At 41.8% G+C, this 20,823-nt stretch overlaps 2 protein-coding genes across 5 annotated transcripts in view; one reads left to right on the forward strand and one right to left on the reverse strand.

Moving 5' to 3' along the window:
* POLR3E (RNA polymerase III subunit E) overlaps nucleotides 1-4,691 on the forward strand; it is a 29,946-nt gene extending 25,255 nt beyond the window's left edge. For 3 of the 4 annotated variants that reach the window (XM_086622153.1, XM_086622155.1, XM_086622154.1), the window contains 3 exons: nucleotides 646-723; nucleotides 1,640-1,765; nucleotides 3,882-4,691. In XM_086622153.1, the coding sequence (XP_086478279.1) occupies nucleotides 646-723; nucleotides 1,640-1,765; nucleotides 3,882-3,938 (261 nt within the window). In that variant the 3' untranslated portion in view covers nucleotides 3,939-4,691. Of the gene's footprint in view, nucleotides 1-631; nucleotides 724-1,639; nucleotides 1,766-3,881 lie in introns of those variants that run through there. The other variant, XM_086622156.1, reaches the window with a different exon arrangement.
* A 2,975-nt stretch (nucleotides 4,692-7,666) lies between these two features.
* On the reverse strand, nucleotides 7,667-20,532 carry CDR2 (cerebellar degeneration related protein 2). The gene is made up of 5 exons (XM_086622318.1): nucleotides 20,454-20,532; nucleotides 14,952-15,064; nucleotides 10,197-10,345; nucleotides 9,777-9,941; nucleotides 7,667-8,562 (listed from the first exon to the last, which is right to left on the reverse strand). The coding sequence occupies exons 1-5, from the start codon at nucleotides 20,530-20,532 to the stop codon at nucleotides 7,695-7,697; spliced, it is 1,374 nt and encodes a 457-aa protein (XP_086478444.1). The 3' UTR covers nucleotides 7,667-7,694.
* Between the last annotated feature and the right edge of the window lie 291 nt (nucleotides 20,533-20,823).

The following is a 20,823-nucleotide window of genomic DNA, read 5'->3' on the forward strand; positions in this document are numbered from 1 at the left end:
TGGGTAATGTGGAAGCAAACGCTGCTGATGGGATAAATCCAGACATCTTGCCATGAAATACTAGCCAAGCCCTGAGATTGTTCTTCTGATATATGACAGCTGTCCCCTGTCCAAAGGGAAACTGTCCACATGTGAAATTCACAGGGTCCCAGTATGCCCAGCAGTTCCCTTTTAAAGCTCTGAAATGGCTGGTGGAGTGCCAGACGGGGCCTGTGGCACTGGTGTGGCTTACCCCACCGTGGCCAGAAGCATCAGTCATACACGGCACATACTGGGGTGCCATGGTACTCATCCCATTCCCTAGGCCATAGTTATCCCCTCATTAATTTGGGGTCCGTATGCCACAGGATCGCTCAGCAGGACAGGTTTGATACAGATGATGTTTCTCTGGAAGTCACTGGGGCCTCTGAGAAGGTGTCTGGCCCAGGGCTGCAGGACGGGCCATGCCTGAGCAGGCACAGGGGCTGCCAGAGCACAGTTACCCCTTGGAGTGTGGAATGGGAGAGGAGCTTGTTGTTTCAGCAGTTGTCATTACATGGCAACGACGTTTGATTTAGTAATAGGTGCCCAGGGATACTGTATCGTAGACTCATTAAGCAGAACTCATTAAATAGATGGTTATTTTTAACAGCCTCTTGTTCTCAGTTTCCTCCCCAGACTGCTGCTTCACCAGATGAACTAAAGGTCTATGCACTTTGGGAAGCCGGTGACACTTATGATCAGGTAAAGATAAAAGCAAATGACATTCCCAAATACATGTTTATTGAGCATTTGGCATTGTTTGAATTTGTGTTTTTGGAAGTGGTACAGCAGGTAGTATTCCTTTTTCCCTACTGAAGTGTCCCATTTTCAATATCAACGTATTTCCAGCTGGGAGGAAGCTCTTAGCTCACAGGGTGATCATTGCTGTGTCAAGGCAAGGCAGTGTGGGCAGAAACAACATATGCTGGTAATACATGTCAGTAGCTACCTCAGCGGAATACAACTAATTTTGAACCTGCAAGGAGAAAGGATTCTCCAAGGCAGGCCTCACACCAGGATCCAGTCCAATTTTTTTTTTCCTTTTGATTGTAATGCAACATTAACCAGGGATGAAGCGATGTTGTTACCCGATGTATCTGTTTATATTTAGAATAGGAAATGATTACAGCATGTGTGAGCATCTCCTGAGTTTTAATTACTATCAGAGTAATTGAAGTGAAAGTGAAGGCGCCTGACAAAATGAGGATGGACAATGTAACTCGTGGCCATGATCTACATAAATTTTTATAGGAAAGACTCAAGCAGTTTCCATCCTCCTGGCTAGAGTGGACCATGTGAACTCCCATGGAAGCATTTGAGAGGGATACATTGCAGCCCCTTCTTCACCATGTTCATGTGCCTTTGGATGTGCCCCAGGTCACAGGACAGGTGCAGGTCTAGCCACAGGGTATGGAAGGGTCCCCGTAGAGGCCTCAGAGGCTGGGGCACTGCTGGAGAGCAGGTGTATGTGGGACGGGTTCAGGATTACGCAGCAAGAATCCTCTGATGTAGTTCAGTGAATATTTTGTACAGTCTAAGGCACATGCATCTTTGATATATAGAAAGATAGGAATAATTGTTTTTCTTTTTTGTATTTATGATACTTTTTCTTTTAAAGCATCGCCAGGTTTTGCTTGAAATCTTTTCCAAAAATTACCGAGTGCGCAGGAATGTCATCCAGAATCAGTTGAGTCAAGAATGTGGAGAAGATCTAAACAAGCAGGAGGTGGATAGAGTGTTAAAGGTAAGTTTCTCTTCAGTTGTGAGTTTGATCCTGTTAATAAATGAATTTTTAATGTTTGGTTTGAGCAAAGGATCATGTTTTACCTTAAATTAACAAATGATAAGGGTGCGAGAACAATTGTTGTTGGAATATGGACAGAGCCTGGTTTTCAGCTTGTTTTCTTAAAAATACACTTGTCTCCTTCTACTGTCTTTCCCTCCAAGGAGCAGTGATTTTGACTTACACGTTATTTTGTGTTACCAACAAATCTTTATTTCTCATCTTGGACCAGCAGAAAATAGAGTGTAGTAAATGTGATACTTCGGAGTTATTTTTAAATACTGTGGAGTTAAACATTAAGGAGGTGGGAGGATTCTGCAGAGTGTGCTGAGTTTACCAGCTGACTGCTGTTGGCCAATGCTGAAGAGCACAAATGCCACATATTCAGAAGGAAATGCATCTCATTCTGTAGCAGGACGTGCAGCAGTGTACGGAGCAAAACCCTAGCCAAAACAAGCAGGCAAAATAGTAGTTAAGATGTTTAATTGTGAAAGTTTATTTGAATCCTTTCATCTCTGTCTTTGAAGGTGCACCATTTACTTGCTAAAGAAGTTTCAGGTGTAAAGTACGACCACACAGGCCACGACTGACAAGCTTTAAAAGCGATTCGGGATGGCCGAGTAGAAAGTTGCCAACTGATGTAATACTTCGGTCATTGTTGCTGGGCCTTGGCTCACTGACACCCACCTCAGTGAGACGAGTGCTTAAGTACTTTATTCCACTGGGATCTGGGAACAGAATAATGGCGTATTTGAAAAATTACAGATCTGTTGCTGTGACAATGAACAAACTGGTCTTGCTTGAAAGAACCTGGTCGTCTTAGCATTAAAATAAGCTCAGACATTTCTGCCCACTACTCAGCGTTTCTTGTGGCTGCCTGTGCTGGGAGATTTGTCAGGCAACTACATGAGCTCAGATATCAGCTCTCCTGGAACACCTGGGCAATGCACTGGCATTAGGTTTTCATGATGCTGTTGCTATTTAACAGATAACCTATTTCTGGAAAAAGTACCTTCCCCTAAAAAACTGGGTGCTGTTTTTGTGTACGTCACAAAGTCATCGTGCGAGCAGCCTGGTGTTGTGTCAGGCTTCTTCACCTCGAATAGATTTGTCACGGATACATGTGAAATTATCTTTGTTTCTGAAATAGAATTTGTAAGTGTAATTTAATGAAGTAGGAAGATTCTCTGGCTTCTTGAAGCCACAAGAGATTGGATTCCTCTTTGAATGAAATTGGATTTTTTGACTCCTATTTCCCCATCTGCATGTGCTCCTTTTTCATGCACAGAGGAACAGACTGACAGGGTTTGTATTTTTGCATCAGCAGATCAAGTCTGCAAACCCTCTTTCTATCCTCCACACTTAATTGGTTATTTGTTTTTGTGATGTGCATATCCCAAGACTTCAGGAAAAAAGGTACTTTTTTCCCTTTAAGCCCCACGGCATCAGTTCTGTAGCAGCACTTAAGCTCATGTTGAACTACCTAAATGGGACAGTGGGAGCAAAAGTGAAGCCGTCAGCTTAGTGCTCGTGTTATAGGAATGGGAAAACGAGCCACAGGAGAACCCACTTACTGAACTCTTGGCCGTGGTGCTCACCTGCTGCAGGCTTCGCAGACATGTGGTCAGAACACCAAGGCGTGGTTCTGAGGTTTGACGTTCATGATCATAGAACCTTGTTTCTTAAAAGGCTTCAGATCTAGCAACTGCCTTCATATTCCAGCCCATTCCTGCTGCTCCCTTCAGTCTCTCCACCTGAGCTTCAGTCCATGTTTACCCCACAGTTCCTCTTGTCCTAACCCCTTCCTGCCACCTTTCCCAAGCTGGTTTCTGCACGATCCCCATCTTCTCCCAAAAAAAAACCCCAGTTTCTTGCTGCTGTCACGTTGTTGATCCTCCTTGTAGCCTCTCAGCCTTCCCCCTCTTTGGTTTGTCATCTTCATTTAAGCAATGTGGTCTTCAGGGTGGAGATAACCTGCTGCTCTGGATTTGTGCTCTCTTAGCACTGGAGAGGAGACGTTTGTCCCAAAGCCAGACAATGCTTCCCACGACCTTATGGACTCCCCCTTTCTCCCCAGGACTGCTGTGTGAGTTACGGTGGAATGTGGTATCTTAAGGGGACGGTGCAGTCTTGACAGCGGTGGTAGCGGCATCTTTACTTCAAGTGATCTCCAGGACGAAAGAGGAAACCTGCAGCGGGAGGCACAGATGGAGTAATGCCATGGCCTCGGGAGTGCGGGGCAGGATCTGACCTACTTTGGGGCATGTGGGCATTGCGGAAAGACAGTCACTGACATCCCAACACACTCACACACGTGTTTGCATGGCCTCCGGCGTAAGAGCAACTAGGAAGGCAACACGGGACCCTGTCCGCAGCTTGATTAATCTGGGATTTCTGATGTATTTCAATTCTCACTCTGTTTCGTTATGAAAAAATAAATCCATATACTGACACAGACATGATGGAAAATCATGGTCTAATACTTTATTTTGTAAGTAATGCCAATAAATTAAATCTGTTTACAAACATCCCAGTTTTTGTTAAATACCCAGGTGCTCGTGCTTTAGTCTGAGCATTGTAATAGCCCTTGCAGCCCTCTTCCCCTAAAGAGAAGTCATGTTCGTGGAAACGTCATGCTGGGGAGGTGGGGACAACATCAGTCTTGGAACTCTGTCCTACACAGCCATTGTTCTCACCTGTTGTCTGTGAAATGCGTTATTGGGAAAGGCACCTACATTTGAAATGTGGAACAACTACTGGATTTCTTGTACTGGTGTGGGTTTTGTTTGTGGGGTATTTTGCATTACTTCATGCAAATACAGCAAGGTAAGTAACCAAGGGCACCCTCTGGAAGGCATCCAGCTGTAGTTATCACACAGCAACAATGTAAAACCTCTATTTTGTGTAATTTTTTTAATAAAATTTTATCTTGAAGGTCAATTCTACCCCACCTTGTATTTGTCCAAGAAGAAATAGAAGCTGTACCTGCTCCTTTTATAGCCTGAAGGCTTGCAGAGGAAGGAAGGGTCAGGAACGTTTTCACAGAGGTTGGAGGTAGATGGTAAACTGCCTCTAAAACTGCTTTGCATCATTCTGCCCACATCGTGTTCTTCAGGGGGGAGCCAGAGGTGGCTGTCACGCTGCGGGCCTGTAGCACAAGGTACAGTAACCAGTCGTCTTGTTACAGGTTTAGCGGTGAGGTCTAACTGTAGTAAAATAAGGAATAACCCACTGTAAGCACTGTAGAACATGGATACTTTACTGTTTGTGTTCCTCGCTGTAATTTCCATCACATGAGAAGCCCAAGGAGATTATTAATTTCATCTACTTATGCTCAGAAAAGGCTGAGTTGAGTTGTTGACTACAATAAGCAGATTAAGGTAGCTAATCCAGATAAGATTGGCTAAGAATATTGTTACCATACTTACGGTATCTCACATTTCTGCGGAAAATATCTATTTTTAAACTGCTAAATCTCTAATTAATACGCTAGTGTAGTTTATTAACTGCACCCATATAACTGGGAGGTGGTGTAAGTTCAGGCAGCTTTTGCAGCCTTGTCGTGGTTGCTCGCACGCAGCCGCAGCTGACGCTGCCCTACTACAGCCCTGCTGCCACAGCGTTACCTCTGGCTGTGAAGCTGCTCTTGGAGAAAGCCACACTCTGAGCCAAGTTAAGGAAGAACTACCCAGGCTTGGAGTTTTTTATTGCACAGTCTGTAGTCAAGGGTTTACAGCACAGCCAGAGCTCAGCGAGCTCAGGGGAAGCGACGTCACAGAAAAATGAAGTAGTTCTGTAGAAATCTGAGAAATCTGTGATATTTTTAAAGCATAAAAATGGTAGATATGAAAGTGTTCTAAATGAGCCAACAGTAATAAACCACTGAAGATCACCTATTTAACCAAAAATTCTGAATTGCTTTTACATGTCTTCTGCTCCAGCACGTGTAGATCTCCCTTCCCCATAAGTGCTGAGGAATAGTAGTAGTAAATAATTTGTAACTAACAGTGTCATGCCTTCCTCATTTAAGGCTACAGCTTTCCAGTATGTGAACTGGGGCAGACCTCCAGGTGATGAGGATCCAAGCATTAGGGAGACAGGGATGATCATTAACCTGATGGCAGAACAGCAGCTTTTTTGCCTTTCCTCCCAACCCCCTCTTTTTGAACAGCATTGACAAACACCACAACAAGAAGCAGAAACATAGTTCCCTCTGGATTTCTATCCCAGATAGGTCTATCCTTTTCCATTTAACGTAACCTCTTCAAATACAAATTCAATGGGAACACCATGTGAGCTACATAGGAAAAATGGCAAGACTAGATAATGCAGGTGCCATCCACACCGAGTTTACTGTTTCCTGCTTGGCACAGATGGGCATAGTTAGTTACACATGTAGCTTGACTGGATTATTTATTTGCTTAGAAAAATATTCACAAGATTCAGATTCCCATTTTTAAATAATTTTCAGAATGGAATACGTTTTGGAGAAACTCCCACAATATGAAGTCTTAGCACTGCAACTGAAGGCCAGCTGTACACAGGGTACAATGTAAGGCAGGCAGAACTGAACAGCAGCAGCTGGACTAAAGCTGAGAAAGTGTCACCACTGCGTGTCAACTGTTGGTGTATTGCAGCAACTCGGGCAGGCAGCAAGCTGTTCCCAAGAACAGCTGACCACATTAAGCTACGAGACCTTTTAGAAGGCAAAGGATGTCACCTCTCATTGTGCCTTTCCCCTGCTTCATTTCTTAGCCTTTCTTTTCTTCACACTTCGAACACTTTTAAAGAATGTACTTCTCCGTGTTCCTTGTTTTTCAAATTCAAATACATATGATTACTAGGGAGTGGAGAAGGAGAGAAGAACATGAGAACACAGTCCCCTGTTTTCAGTAGGATATGTTCTGGCCATGTTTCGCCCACTCTCCAGGCAGCATGGAATAGCGCCACAGAAGCTGACACTGGAAGTAATAGACAAAACAGTATGCTAAGGTTTTACCTGGCCCCTCCCCTTCAAGCACTTGGAGTTTGTGGTATGTAAGATTAAAGTTATTCCACTACATCAATGCTACTACTAAAGTTAAATAGCTAAATTGCAACTTTCTATCTTACCAAATACACATAAAAATGTACTTTCCACCAAAGAACAGTAAGTCCCAAATAACAAACATAGTCAATTCACAGTATCTTGCCTTAAGACAAAAGTGCCCTACATAAGAAACCATCCCTAAAAAGCCACACAAACTTCACATCAAATCCTTTCTTAGGAGGAAGACATTGATACTTGTCTGGGGGAGAGCTTAGTGCATGTGAAAACGTGGTACTGGCTCAAAGCAAGCCCTCCAGCTCCCTGCCACAGCAAGTTCGGCCAGATGCTAACTTCATTCTCAACAGTCACGGAGAGGCTGCCCGCGACACTGGTCAGGGGCTTGGTTTTGTTCACGTTCCACCTAGATGTAGTTACGGGGCTAGATCACCACCTCCCATCCAAAGGAAAGCTCTACTCTGGTTCCTTGCAAGCAGTACAGTACAGACTTCTTAGCTCTGTTATTTTTGAAGTGGACTAAGGAAACTAGTGCCAGTTACTGCTCTGGCCAGAGATGAAGTGTAGTATGAATAGTGTTAGGCTATGACATTTGTTTGCTTTACAACCACTAGTTTGTGTGACGGTGCTAAACAACATGAAATCTATTGCTACGTAGGTACAGGGAGACTAGCTGTTACTAACTAGCTTGTTAACTATAGGTCGAACAAGCCAATTCAAACATTCATTTTGAGTGCTCAAGAAATACATCAGTATAAGAGGTCTTCTGACATTTGTATAAAGTTTTTCCCATTCTTAACTAACAGATAATTATTAACAGAAAATGGGTCATCAGCATGTCCAACGTTACGGCTGAGAGGAGAGGGACTTGTACTTAGCTCTGTGTTCATCTATTTCTTCCTTTGTTTTTCTGATACAGCTAAAAATTTCCTTGAAGAGTGCTTTATATTCAGGAAGAGCATTTGTGGGAGAGTCACTTAGCTCCACATTCGTGAATTCTTGATTGCTAGCTGAAAGATCATACTGGGTATTCCCTGCATTTAGGTCTTTGGAATACTGCTTCAGCGTTTGTACAGCCTTGTGTTTCAAAGAACCTTCATCCATTTGACACTTCTTCAAAAGTTCCTCATACTTCACTTTCAGAGCGTTATACTGAGCATCAACTTCATTAAGTAGAGAGATTCCTCGCTGCTTCACAGCCTCAGCTCTCCTAATACATGTTTCTTCGTGGCCCCTGAGAATGTCTCCTCCTGCAGCACTGCTCAGGAAAGTTTCGCTGCTACTCCGTTTCAGTGCCTTCTTCTCAAGCTCCGATACGGTCAGCAGTCCATCATCTGCTGGGCTCTGACCAAGCTCCCTTTCTAAAGATTCCTTGAATGAAATGAAAAAGGATTCTGGCACCAATTTCTCTGCATTATGGAATGTGTTTTCAGACTGAAGCATTTGTCGCATTTCAGCTACTTCCACTTCCAGCTCCTCTGCACGAGCCCGATACAAGTCTACATCGACAAGCCTCTGTTCCAGGTCACAGTTTTCTTTTACCATAAGACTGTATTCCTCTTCCATTGTTACCCTCTTCTCTTTTTCCAAGTTAAGTTGGGCTTGCAGAACTGTAACTGCCTTTTTCAAACTCTCATTTTCTTCTTCTAGAGGATTTAGCTCACTATCCATCGAAGTAATCTTTTCTGCAAACACATGATCATAAACAAAATACCTGCAGAAACAAAAATAAATATTATCAAATGTAGGAAGTGCAACTGACCACACCTCCTAAAGTTCTCCTGTCCTGGGTAACTAATGATGGATTTAAACTGTGTGCTAATGCACCCAAAGTATACATAGCAGTCATTTTACTAACCTATCAGTCCATTTAATAATCAGAAAATAGTTTTTAAATACTCACATGCCATCCAATCAAGCCTCCCAGCTCAAGCAGAATGGCAGTGTAACAGTTTCAGGTCTCAGACAAGCTTATTGAATAACTAGACCTACAATTTAAGTTCAAATAAACATTGCCTCTGTGAATTATGCGATACTTTCTGACGCATTTTTTCCACAGCACTCCAACTCTTGTAACTTTTATCAACTACTGCCTGTGGGAACGAGCTTCAAAATTGACAAGGCAATTCCGTAGGCTGGTGTTTCTGTAAGCCTTTGGCAGTTTCAAGGAATCCACTTATCTTTTGAATTGCCAAGAAATAACTTCTTTTTGGATGCGTAGATTTACTCTACGGTCCTACCTCTGTGTAGTGCTGAAGCCGAGACACTAAAGCCTGTTCTGCCTGTCTGCAGAGGTGCTTCACTTGTGAAATTACCTTCTAGGACTGAAGCCAGTCTGAGCTTTTACCCCTGGTGACTGTCCTGATGGGCATACTAATGCAGTGCAGCTGGGTAAAACTGCTCTAAATGAAAAAGGCAGCCCAGAGCTCCAGGCACCATTTTACCAGCTTAACCATCACTTCAACCAGCTTAAGTTCAAAGGTACTGCAGGAATCCTGCCTTCCTTGAAAAGAAGATATCCACAGACATACTAGAAGGGGTAAGTCACAGAAAATATTTTGCATTTAGGATGTTTGTTTTTCAGCTTACCTGCGTGTGCACTTTTATCTGACTGAAACAAGGGAGGTGCAAATCGCTGTAAGCTTTCTGGGCTACAGTTTGATATGGCTGGAGACTTTGGGGGAGAACCTTTCATGACAGAAAGCAGTACCTGCAGTTCCTCTGGCACAAAGATTAGTGCAGTCTAGTCATACGCCAGAGGCAGTGGCAACACCACACAGTGCAGGACTGTGCAGATATTTTGCTAGTTGTGAACATTAGATGTTTTTCTGCTAGCTTGTTTGGCATCTGTGCTTGTGTCTGAGTTTTTAAAGCTTTGCTTAAAATAATTTCAGTATTCTCTTTGCTACACAAGGTAAAAAGTCTTACTGGCGAAGGTCATACAGCTCCTTCAAACATGAGAAACTATGCATTGATCTTGGCTGGTCAGATCTCTCATGGCTCATCCGGCCTCGTCCAGACTTTTTCAATTCTTCTACTTGTCGTTGCAGGTCATCTATGTGTGTCTGCAGATTTTCAATAGTCTCTGTCAAGCTAAAAGATGAAGGACTGCTGTTAAAACTTTTGAGTGTTTAGTCAAGGACATGGGAATTTCCCACCCCCTCATAGTGTAGCTTCTCCTCTGAAGACTGTCCTTTGGCCTCAGAAGACCTTCAAATAAAACTATCCTTTCAATTTAACAGTATTGTAGAACACCTCTACAGCCACCCAACAACTATGCAAATACACTTGAACTGCTCTTTTTCATATTATCAGCTGGGGAGGGGGAATCTAGTACAAGTTTGTTACCTTAGTATCTTTTGTTGCGAAGCTCTACTCTCCGCAACTAGCTTTTGATTAGTGTCTTCTAGTTCTCTTGCTGTCACATCCAGCTGTTCATAGACTTTGGCATGCTGATCGTTCATCTGACGCAAGAGCTCCACTTGCTTCGTGAGGTACTGCAAGACAGTATTGCTGTTACTAGTTTATACTGGAAACACAAAGACAGGACTACTATTACACGTTTTTCTTCACATCCATAGAGAAACTACTGAGTTTCAGAAACACAGATTCCAGTGGTTGCTTTGGGAAGCGTTCAGTTGATAAGCTGCTATCAGTAACTCAGCTGGGCCGCTTACCTGTGTCGTGGAGGTCAACCCAGGCTGATCAACCAGCCTTCTATCCAGAGGAACTGGGTTTGGTTGTGCAAGCGATGGCCACCTATCCTTGCTGCAGCCAGGCTTTTGCCAGGCCTTCTGGATTGGGTTTGTACTGCAGTCGTCACTAATACTGCCGTGAATCCAGACTTCAATGTGCCCCTTAACTATCCATTGAGTCCTTCTAAAAATTGCAGTGGGCTCCAACAGAAATTTTCTAACAGTGTTGACCCAACAATTCTCTTAGCGTTAAAAATGAAATATTGAGTGGCACCATCCATAATTAAATTTATTTTCAGCTCACTAGTTCTTCCAGTCTGAAGCAGCATTAGGTTCAGCAGAACAGAATTTAGGTTGTGGTCACACTTAAGACAGTATGTGGGCCAATACATGTCTGGAACTATAATCAAATTATCGAATTCAATCCTTAGTTACCCACAGGGAGCTTATTCCAGTTGCTATAATCCCCAAAAAAGGTGTCCTGCTTTTTTTTTTTTTTAAATAAAACTCTACATGAAGCAGTTTTACAATTAGCAACATAGACTGATAAGTCTCTTGAATAATGTCAGAAATCTTGGAATTCTCAGTCTAAGAGCAGTTAACAATCACCTAAGGCTCATAATACAAGTGTCTATTTATATTGTCCCACCCGAGATAGGACTGATCCAGTTCTAAAAATCCACACAAGCATTTGCTTGAACAAAAACCCTAACCCTTTAAATGTGAAATACTTTGTTCTTACATAATTCTTGCAATATATTCTGGATTACTACATGCTACTTACTAAAAAGTAAACTTCAGGTAGGAATATCCAGCAGACTTCTAGGCAGAATTACTTCTCTTTACATAGACCTGTTACATACTCAAAACTTCTAATATTCTACTTAACCTTTTACCTCATTAAGAGATTGATGGGTTTACATTTTAGGCAATTTAAGAACAGATAATAAGTTAATCTAGGACTAGTAACTGCTACATACAGACTCCTGAAGATCAACATGATAGCAGTTGGCTAGATCCTTTTGTAGCCTGTGCACACATGACAGAGGATTTACACAAAAATAGTACATGGATTAGCAGCAGAATCTCAGCATGACCCATTTCAGATTAACTTTCCCTATTGGTTATTCTCAGAAGGAGCTGGAGATCTTCAGATTTTCTTCAGCAACACACGCGTGGCTAAGCACAGAAACCAAGGCTTTGGTGCCAGAATTAGATGTTACCACTTATTACAAGGGGCTTTTGCAGAAGTTTTAGGTGAATGAAAGAAGTGAAGCACCATTTTCTCCACCTTGTGTCTCCAATATCTTCAGTGCTGGTATCAAGTTGGCCTGGTAACAACCACACCACCAGATCAAAGTATAGCTGTGGTAGTAAATACTTTTATTGCACCTCCCCTGCAACTGAGCACCTAACATGAAGCAGCAGTTGAGACTTTTGCATTGTACCACGTGGTAAGAGGAGAGCGTCAGTATTTCTGAAGTCTCAGTGCTGAGAGCAGATTCAGACAGCAATAAAGTTGCCCTTTCAATCCAAGATTTATTACATCTACAACGATTAGTTAGCAGCACACGTGTCAGCACAGAGGTCAGATATAATGATCCAAGGCTGTAAAACGCTTAATATGTTAGAATTTAATATATTAGATGTAATCTCAAGCATCCCAAAGCCTTTGACCCTTCCAGTGTAGACAAGGTAGTACCATATTTGAGAATGATTTCTCAGCCAGTTCTAGATTTTGGTACCTGTAAGATGTGAATTAATAGGAAAAATACCACCCAAAGATTTACACTGATATACTGCACTGAAAAAGCTAGTCAAAAACACAGCAAGAGTGGCTACAGGAGCAGCTGAAAGATCACCTTTGGGTTACAGAGACAAGCACTTGAAAATTAGGAAAAAAAACAAGCATGGAGACTGGATATGCCAGTTGCACGTGTATCCTGTGCAGTGGGGTATCCTGCATTCCCACAAAAGACAGAAATACAGGTATGACAATAACTGTCTGAACTGCTTTTACCAGCTAAAAGTACTGCACCTTGCATATGCTAACTTTATTCCCATTTATTTCAGTGAATTCCTGTACCAATCCCTTGTACCAGTAAGCTAATCTATTCAGTTACTCCATCTTGAGGTTCTCTCTGGGTACTTGAAGAAGGGTTCATTTGATTTTCTCTTTTCTACCAGAAATCCAGATGCAAGAAAGACTTCTTTAGAGAAAGAAATGTTTTGAGTTGCTAATACACTTTTAAACTGCACTGGGAAAAGACAGTAGAATAAGATAGGTGGTGGATCGGAGAAGACCGCATGTTGTTACAGCAGATGTGAATACAGTCTACAGGTTCTTTGGCTCAACGCAGTAAGTTGGGCAAATAAAGGTGCAGGCACTACACACGTGTCAGAAGCATCACAAAAAGTGTTCTCCCACCTCTCTCCTACCTCTCTTGGAGGAAGCTAATAGGACAACCCCAATGTACACTCCTACCCATGTTGAGGGAGAAAAGTGAAGGGAAGAAAGAGGTATCAGATAAAGCCTTCAAAAAGTAGTATTGCACAAGTCTTGATTTGGTTTTTTGATTGGCTAAGCAAAGCAGGATGGTGAGAGAACAAATTAGTCTGTCACTCTCTGAGGTTGTCTGAACATACAAGTACTTGACCCTGCAAAACACCAGCTATAGATCACTTCTGGAAGGATACTTCTGACCACTTCTGGTGCTGAAGGTCTCTTATGTAGTCATAAACACTAACCCACCAAAAAAGTTTAAGAGAATAAATTGGCTTAAACCAACAGGATATTACATCCTTAATGGCACTAGATGATTTCTATAAATGAATGCAGCTTAGCAATATTTTCCGTATTTCAAGATAGCGTGAAAATACAGCTGCTTATTAAGGAGCTACACTCAATAAGCCAGGTTAGTTAACACAGCATAACTTTGTGATGGATATTTCAAAAGGTGTGTTGTAACTGTGTTAAACACCTCCTTAAACATGGTTGTTCATACAGGTGTTGAACCTTAAGTAGAACAGTATTTGTATAGCACCTTGAAGTGTTTGTCCTCTCTAGATCTTAAGAATTAATCTTTTTACAAAAAACATTCATGACAATGAGTTATTTTAAGTCTCTGCATAAGTAAATGCATTTTTTAAAATTATCAGCCATCCCAACCATTGTATCACAGAATGAATAGGATAACAAAGATGACATTTAGCACATAATACAGGGAAGAGCCAAAGTATGAGGCAGAAAACAGAAGTACCTTATTAAAAAAAACCAAACCTGCACTCAGAAATTGTGTATCACCCAATAAAAATGCTGCATTTGTGTTAACATGACTACTTTAAAGACACGTATATATCTCTAAGTATTAAGCTTAGGATTCTTTAAGCTACCTGTTACCACTACAATAAGTGTATTAAGTTGCAGCTGTACAAAATCCACACACCATCCATGACTGTGTAAGTGCTGCTTGCACAAAGGAATTCTGATTTTGTAAAAATCTAGAGTATACCAGTCACAGCCTGTTCCCTGTGATTCCTACCAGAACCAAACTGAAATGCTGACTACGTTTCCAATATGTTGTCAGTCAGTAAAGTACTGAATATTTAATAATTTAATTATTAGACACCATGCATTGCCCTCTAACAGATGAAAAAAATTCACCCTGCTGACAAATGCCAGGTCTGCAAGAACAGAAGCAGTTTAAAAAAAAAAGGCCAAAAATGGCCACAAATTTCCTCCAAATAACACAAAGATGAGTGGTTTGGAAAGGGTGGTTATGATTTTTACAGGCCCCTCCCAAATTCAGAATATATCCACTACGTCCTGTATTATTTATTTATTTTTGCTGAGTTTTTTGTGTCGTAGTGGGTTTTGTCTTGTTGGTGTTTTTTTTTAAAATATAATTTAAATAGGCTTTATCTCCCTTTACTACAGCTCTGTTTAGTGCAAGTACATATCCTCAGATTTTACTTAAATATCTCTCGTGCAGTTATCAGCATTTAAATTTCAGTGAAGTAACAACTAACGCTTTCATACAATGATTTAAAGTATTAATTTATTCATCATATTTTATGTCATTTTATCTGGCAAGATCAGCAAAGCTTAGCAATAAAATAACTGAAGTAACTTTCCTGTACAAAAAGAAAAGTACCAGTACCAGTCATTTGTCATTAAACAAGCCAAATCCAACATGAAGTTTAATGGCACAAAGCTTCCAGTAATCAGAAAAACAGTTCTAAATATGATCAAGACTATACAGGTCCTCAAAGTACCAGAAGTGGTTAAAGATTTTTCAGTATTTTTCTTTCAAGTGTCCATCAGATGTCAAAAAATTCAGATCTCATTGTATGTGCTATGATGTTGCAGGTCTAGAGGCTTTAACACTTGGATCTCTTAAATATTTACCTCTATCTCCTGCAGCTGCTCTTGATTTGTTGCATACATTTGTTGTAAAGATTCTTCTAGTTCAGTGTTACGGTCCAGTAGTGTCTTCCCAAGCTCAGCAGCAAGGTGAAGATCTAAACAAAGAAATCACATTTGCATGTAAGTTATAGAGCATTTGAATCAACGCTCTGTAATTTTATCTAATTTTAAAGCACTTTAATCAAATACTTGAGGTGGGGTTTTTTTAATTGCTGTTATAACTGCTATTTCCAGTACCCAAAAAGAAAGTTAGCTTATACTTAAGTAGAGGATTCATTATACCCTGTATAACGCAAGTCTAAGTCAGTCCTGAAACCTAGAAGACACTCTTATTTCATGAAGCTTCCTTAATTAGTTCCTCTTTTGGTCCTTCAGCCACAGGTCAGACATCCAGGCATCTTCTCTTCCCTTTCCACCATCTGCCTAGTACTGCAACAGCATCTCTACCCAAGGTGTCTGTTAGCTACACTTTACCGTGTTTACAGCACTCATATTTTAGAAGAATACGCATAAAAGACCCTGTACGTGTTCATCAGGCTAGACCCAGGCCTGCACTCTTTCTTACTTTGCTGTTCTTCCCCATTACCCCTTCACCAAGGGGCTCAGGTCACACAGCATCAGTGCTAAATGAAAGTTTCAGATGCTTTTTATGGTGAAACAAGAATATCAAAAGACATAAAACTGATAAAGAAATGTAGCTATTCTGCTTTTCAAGCTCATAAACCTAGGAGACAAGAATTGTTTTATCTGCTCGAAAACATCATTTTAAATGTCATTTGTTCTCAAGCACTTAATCTCAATTTCACTTCAGTCATCTTCAATCACCTCCAGGGCGCAGTGACTAGTTGTTTCAAATTAAGAAGTAAGTCATCTGAACACTCGGTTCCTTTCTAGAGGGAAGCTTGATACTTGTTCAACAGCATCAGTAGTGCTGAATATCCTATATTATTATGTTTAAAGACACATGTAATTTAAAAGCTACCATAATGCAACAAAGAAATCAATCTTGGGGTTATTGCTAAAATTGTAAGTCCTCCGTGCAAGGTATTACATGTTAAGAATCCAACAGTTTTCTAAAAATCTCTGATTTTCCACCTCCTTCCCATCACCTGGACCATGACCAGGTTGTCTCCTGCATGCATGCAATACAGTCTTGCTAGTTTTCACCTAGAACTAGCATCACTAATGGGAAAGAGACAGAAGAGTCAAGAAAAACCTAGATGCACTTCAAGACGACTTTTAATATACAAGAGATATGTATTGCATCATCAGTAGTTGCAGCTAGACCAGAAAACACATTCCGTTTTCATTTAAGATGCCCTTGTTTCAACATGTTATCTTACCTTTTTCCTGCCCCTTCCCAATTATCTTATCAGCTAGTCATTGTACCAGAACACTGCTCCAAGATTGTTTTGTGCTAACCTCAGTTTGGCAGCCTGTCCAGAACAATTACTCCATCTACATACATAAGCCAGAGACCAAATTCAGACTTACAAGGACAAGTAAGCAGGAGCATTTGTCTATTAAGTTGTAGATGTCCAATTCTGGCAAAACAACAGCTGTGGTATTCTTTACACATTCTTTACAGCTACAGTGCATTGTTTCCTACCTTAAGGTCAGATTCTTAGTATAAATGCTACAAAAAAAATATTTAAAACAAATCACATTGCGCAGGAGTCCTTCACAGTTTCAAAAGAAGCATGACTAGGAGCCACATGGCACACTGATCTATACTTAGGAGTTTATCCTCACATAGCTTTTTCATTGTAACACCACTTGTTAAGAAACACAGCCTATTCTAGAGCTGGAGCTTAAAGTATTTGGATAAGGAAACCTTAAGGCATCCTGCTTAAGTTTTCCCCATTTTTAAACAGAGATTGTACATTGTTTACGCATGGAAAGAGTAACTCCCAGTCAAACACCAAGCTGTCTGTTCTACCACATTACAGAATACTGTAGTCTTCAAATCCAGTGAATCTATCATCCTATACAAAACGGAGCCCCGATTCACAAGCTCTCATACTACATAGATCTTTACTATGAGCCACAATCTTTAAAGCTTGTCAACAATACTGGCTTCATTCAAGGCAAAGACTAAATAGTCCATTCTTTTATTTTAATAGAGTAGAGCTTTAGAGAGGATTTAGGATTATGTTAAAGACATAATGCATAATGGAATTACTTGCTGCCATTTCCCTTCCCAAAGTGAAAGTTTGTTTTGATGTTTGAGCACATTTAGGAGTTGATAATTTCATTCTTAAATGCCCCCTCATCTCCTAAATCAAGTAGGCCATACCACACAGTATTTTTTGAATACAACATGAGTAATAGAATTCATGTCATTATACTTACACATTCATTCTGTCCATTAGAATGGCAAAGCACAAATGAGTTACTATGGGAGAAGCGTGCCATTTTGTAATTAAGGCAGTTTGTTTCTGAGAGGGAGAAGACAAGGGAAGAGCTCAGGAACATGCAATAAAACCCTAAGTCCTACTCCTAGAGAAAGCAAGAACCGAAACAATTTGACCTCTTCTAAAATTAAGAATTTGCATTGCATCCCTTTCTTCTACATGGTTAAGTACCTATAAGCCCTGTAACGAGCAAATTTTAAGATATACTCTATATATGTGTTATATATAATATATATGTGTTTAAAATATACAATATATAAGATGTACAATATACGTGTTCTCCAGACACAGGAGGAAAACAGTTAATTTACATTTCTCTTAAAGAGTTACTGTACAATACTGAAGCACACCGCATTTTCTCGTGTAAATTTATGTAAAGTAACAGCTAATTTCTGCCACAGACATATATTTTTCCTTTCACCATGAAGATGTAAGCAGAGAGGTTTTTAATAATGCAAACTGCGTATGTGCAGATCTTAAGATTTTCATTTTAGTAAATCTCATCAGTTGCACTGGTGTTCAACAGCTCCATCAGAAATCTCTAAACCAGAACAAGTCTTCAATGACAGGTCTTCTGTGATGTTAAACAGCCCTCACTTACCAGCACTTCTCCACAATTGCTTCTGACAGTGTTACTATAATAGAGAAAAAACCACAGTACCAAAATCCTTCTCTTCTACTTTTTCAGAGCCCACCTAACAAAATGATTCAGAGAGTTCTCACTCAAAAAATAAGCCTGTTCTTTTCAATAGCAAAGGGTATCAGTAGTGCAAGATATATAAGGAAGCTTGGTTGAAGTTTACTTAATTGCAAAATTAAACCCTTATTTTTTTTTACTTAGCTTCGTATTTCCAACTCCATGTTCAGATTACCCTCTGTTCTGTTAAAGTGAATAACAGTGAGATGTAAAAAGAGCAGTCACATAAAAAAATTCTTTTTCAAAGGTCAGCATACTGCAGCAAAACATGCATGTTACAGAAGGAAGGACGGCTGTTCCCATCCTTAAAAGAATTCCATGAGCATTCTGTTTTCATAAACAGCATGCCAGAAAAGCCCACCTCCATTGTCAAAGCAAAAGCTTTTGGTGCATACAAAGATTGTCAAAAGTTTTTCCGAAACTCTACCCACTAATTTCAAGTTTCAAAGACTGGCTGACAAGGACTACAGGCTTGTTTCAGGGTGCTTCCTAATGTTTTACAACCTAGGTTCCCTCATAAACCTACTCCTCAGTGTTTCAGTGTGCATTGATTGTTTGGGTTGTGAAAAGTTTCAAGAGACCTTGATAAGCAATCTTACTACTCTGTTTACATACATTGGTACTGCTTAGTCTTCAGAGAAGGAGGAATATCTTTCAGACTCCAGGAATAAAGTACAACAAAACATTTGGAAAACATTCCTGTAAGGAATTTCTTCTTTGCATTTCAACTTGCCCATCCGTTTATCTTCCTCCTTTCCCTTCTGGCAAGACTGTTAGTCACTTTTGTTCAGGCTTGTAAAGAGATAATCCCCAGAAAAAAAAGATTGTTCAAATGTTGAGAAAGCATTAACCAACCCTCAAAACGCACTAACCTCTAGAATGGAATACTGTTTCTTAAAAGCTCACAGCAGAGAGTCAAATAGTGATTTTTTCACTCATTTAACTAAAAAAAGAGATTAAAGAAACATCAATAAGGCAAGAAGTCAGTTGCGATGCACTGTGAAGTCTTTTTGTAGGTCTTCTACCCCATAAACACTGACATAGCAAAAACATTGCTAAATCATGTCTTCAAATTTTCAACTCTTCCCTTTGACAGCAAATTACGTTTTCAGGATCTTATTTGAATTCATTGGTTTATATCCTAGAGCCATGAAAGCATCTATTTCAAGCAATGAGTACCTAAATACAGCTTTCAAACAGCTAGCTATTTCATAGTCAAAGCATACAATTAGAGACCTATTCCTCTCTCAAAAAAGTTTCTGCTGTCAGATGCCTGATCTCAGTGTGAGAACAGCTTAGCTAGGAAGAACTTTTAAAAGTATCTTTCTTTACAGTAGCACCTACCAATCCCACGAAGTAACGTACTTCAACGTAAAAGCCGAAAGCGTAAGGATAGAGCAGGTCTGCAGGAAGCCACTTCACAGCTTTGAGCTGGCCTTTTAAAATGAACTCAGGATTAAAAACAAAAGTGGATCTAAGTACCAGCCATAAATGCCACTAAGCTCTTAAGGAAACTGCACATTCTTTCTATATCATGTCTGTAGTAGATTTTTAGTCCAATTATACTTTGTGTATTCCTGTGACTCCCTCCTCATCCGTGAAATAACATTTACGTCTTGCGTGTAGCACTTAAGACCTGTTGACAGAACGACATACAGGAGCTAGACACGCTTAATTCTGATGCATAGTGGAGTTATTCGTATATTTTAAAAAAGAAAACTTACTAAGTTTTTAAAAATGGACCTGCAACTAATCGAACACAGCTACATCCACAACTTCATCGACTGTCAACCCTTACAAAAAGGTGCAACAGGGCGCAATACAGCAGCCCACCCCGATGCTCCCAGCGCCCGCTATTTCCCTGAACAGCTGCTTTACGCCCTGTCAAGGTGCAACTTTCCGGAGAGCCGCGTCCCTCCTTCACCCCGGGGCGGAGAGGGACCCAGACACCATTCAGCTCGCCTGCGGCAAGCCCTTCCGTCAAACAAAGACGGCTGCAATCGTTATCGATAGCAGCGATCCCTCTGCCTACGCCCAGGCCGGTGGGAAGCGCGGCCGTGAGGGAAGCCCCGGCTCCGGCTGCCACAGCCGCGGAGCGCCGCAAGCCCCGCGACCCTCGCCGGTGGCCTCGGCCCCCTCACGCCCTTCCCGCCGCCCCACCCGAGCGCCCGGCGTCCCTCCGGGCTCTGCACCGCCGTTGTGGCGGTGCTCCGCGCCCGCCCGCCGCCCCTTCCCTCACACGCCCTCCTCGCCAGCTCCCCGCGGCCCCTTCCCTCACACGCCCTCCTCATCGCGGCCCCTTCCCTCACACGCCCCCCGCGGCGGCGGCTTCCCGCCGTCCGCCGCCGCTCCCTCTCCCCCGCCCCGGCTCACCTTGCTGCAGGTCCTGCTGGTCGTACCAGGGCTCATCCTCGCGGATCTCGAACTCCTCCACCAGGCTGTCGGCCAGCATCGCGCCCCTTCCCCTCACGGCGCGGCGGCAGGACGAGGCGGCAGCGTTCACACGAGCGACTCCCCTCGCGACGGGCGGCGGCGGGGCAGGGCACGCCGGCAGCCGCTTCGCTCCTTAAAAGCCGCCCCCAGCCATTGCCGAGCGTTTCCGGACTTTGCCGAACCTCTCCCCCTTCTGGCCGGGCTGCGCGAAGCTGCCGGCGGCAACGTGGCAAGCTACAGCCACCCGCCCACCGTCTCCCCGCGATTCAAACACAACACACTCACCTCCCTTGCGGGGAGCCAATGGGAA

The sequence above is a fragment of the Tauraco erythrolophus genome, chromosome 17, assembly GCF_009769465.1.
Source record: "Tauraco erythrolophus isolate bTauEry1 chromosome 17, bTauEry1.pri, whole genome shotgun sequence".
NCBI classification, from domain to species: Eukaryota; Metazoa; Chordata; class Aves; order Musophagiformes; family Musophagidae; genus Tauraco; species Tauraco erythrolophus.

Excerpts from the sequence above, each read along its gene's own strand:
- CDR2 (XM_086622318.1), bottom strand. The coding sequence starts at position 20,532 with ATGCTGGCCGACAGCCTGGTGGAGGAGTTCGAGATCCGCGAGGATGAG. Across the intron at positions 10,346-14,951 it reads AGCAGCTGCAGGAGATAGAG|TACCTCACGAAGCAAGTGGA; the intron begins GTAAATATTTAA and ends ACTGTCTTGCAG. Across the intron at positions 9,942-10,196 it reads TCGCAACAAAAGATACTAAG|CTTGACAGAGACTATTGAAA; the intron begins GTAACAAACTTG and ends TTCATCTTTTAG.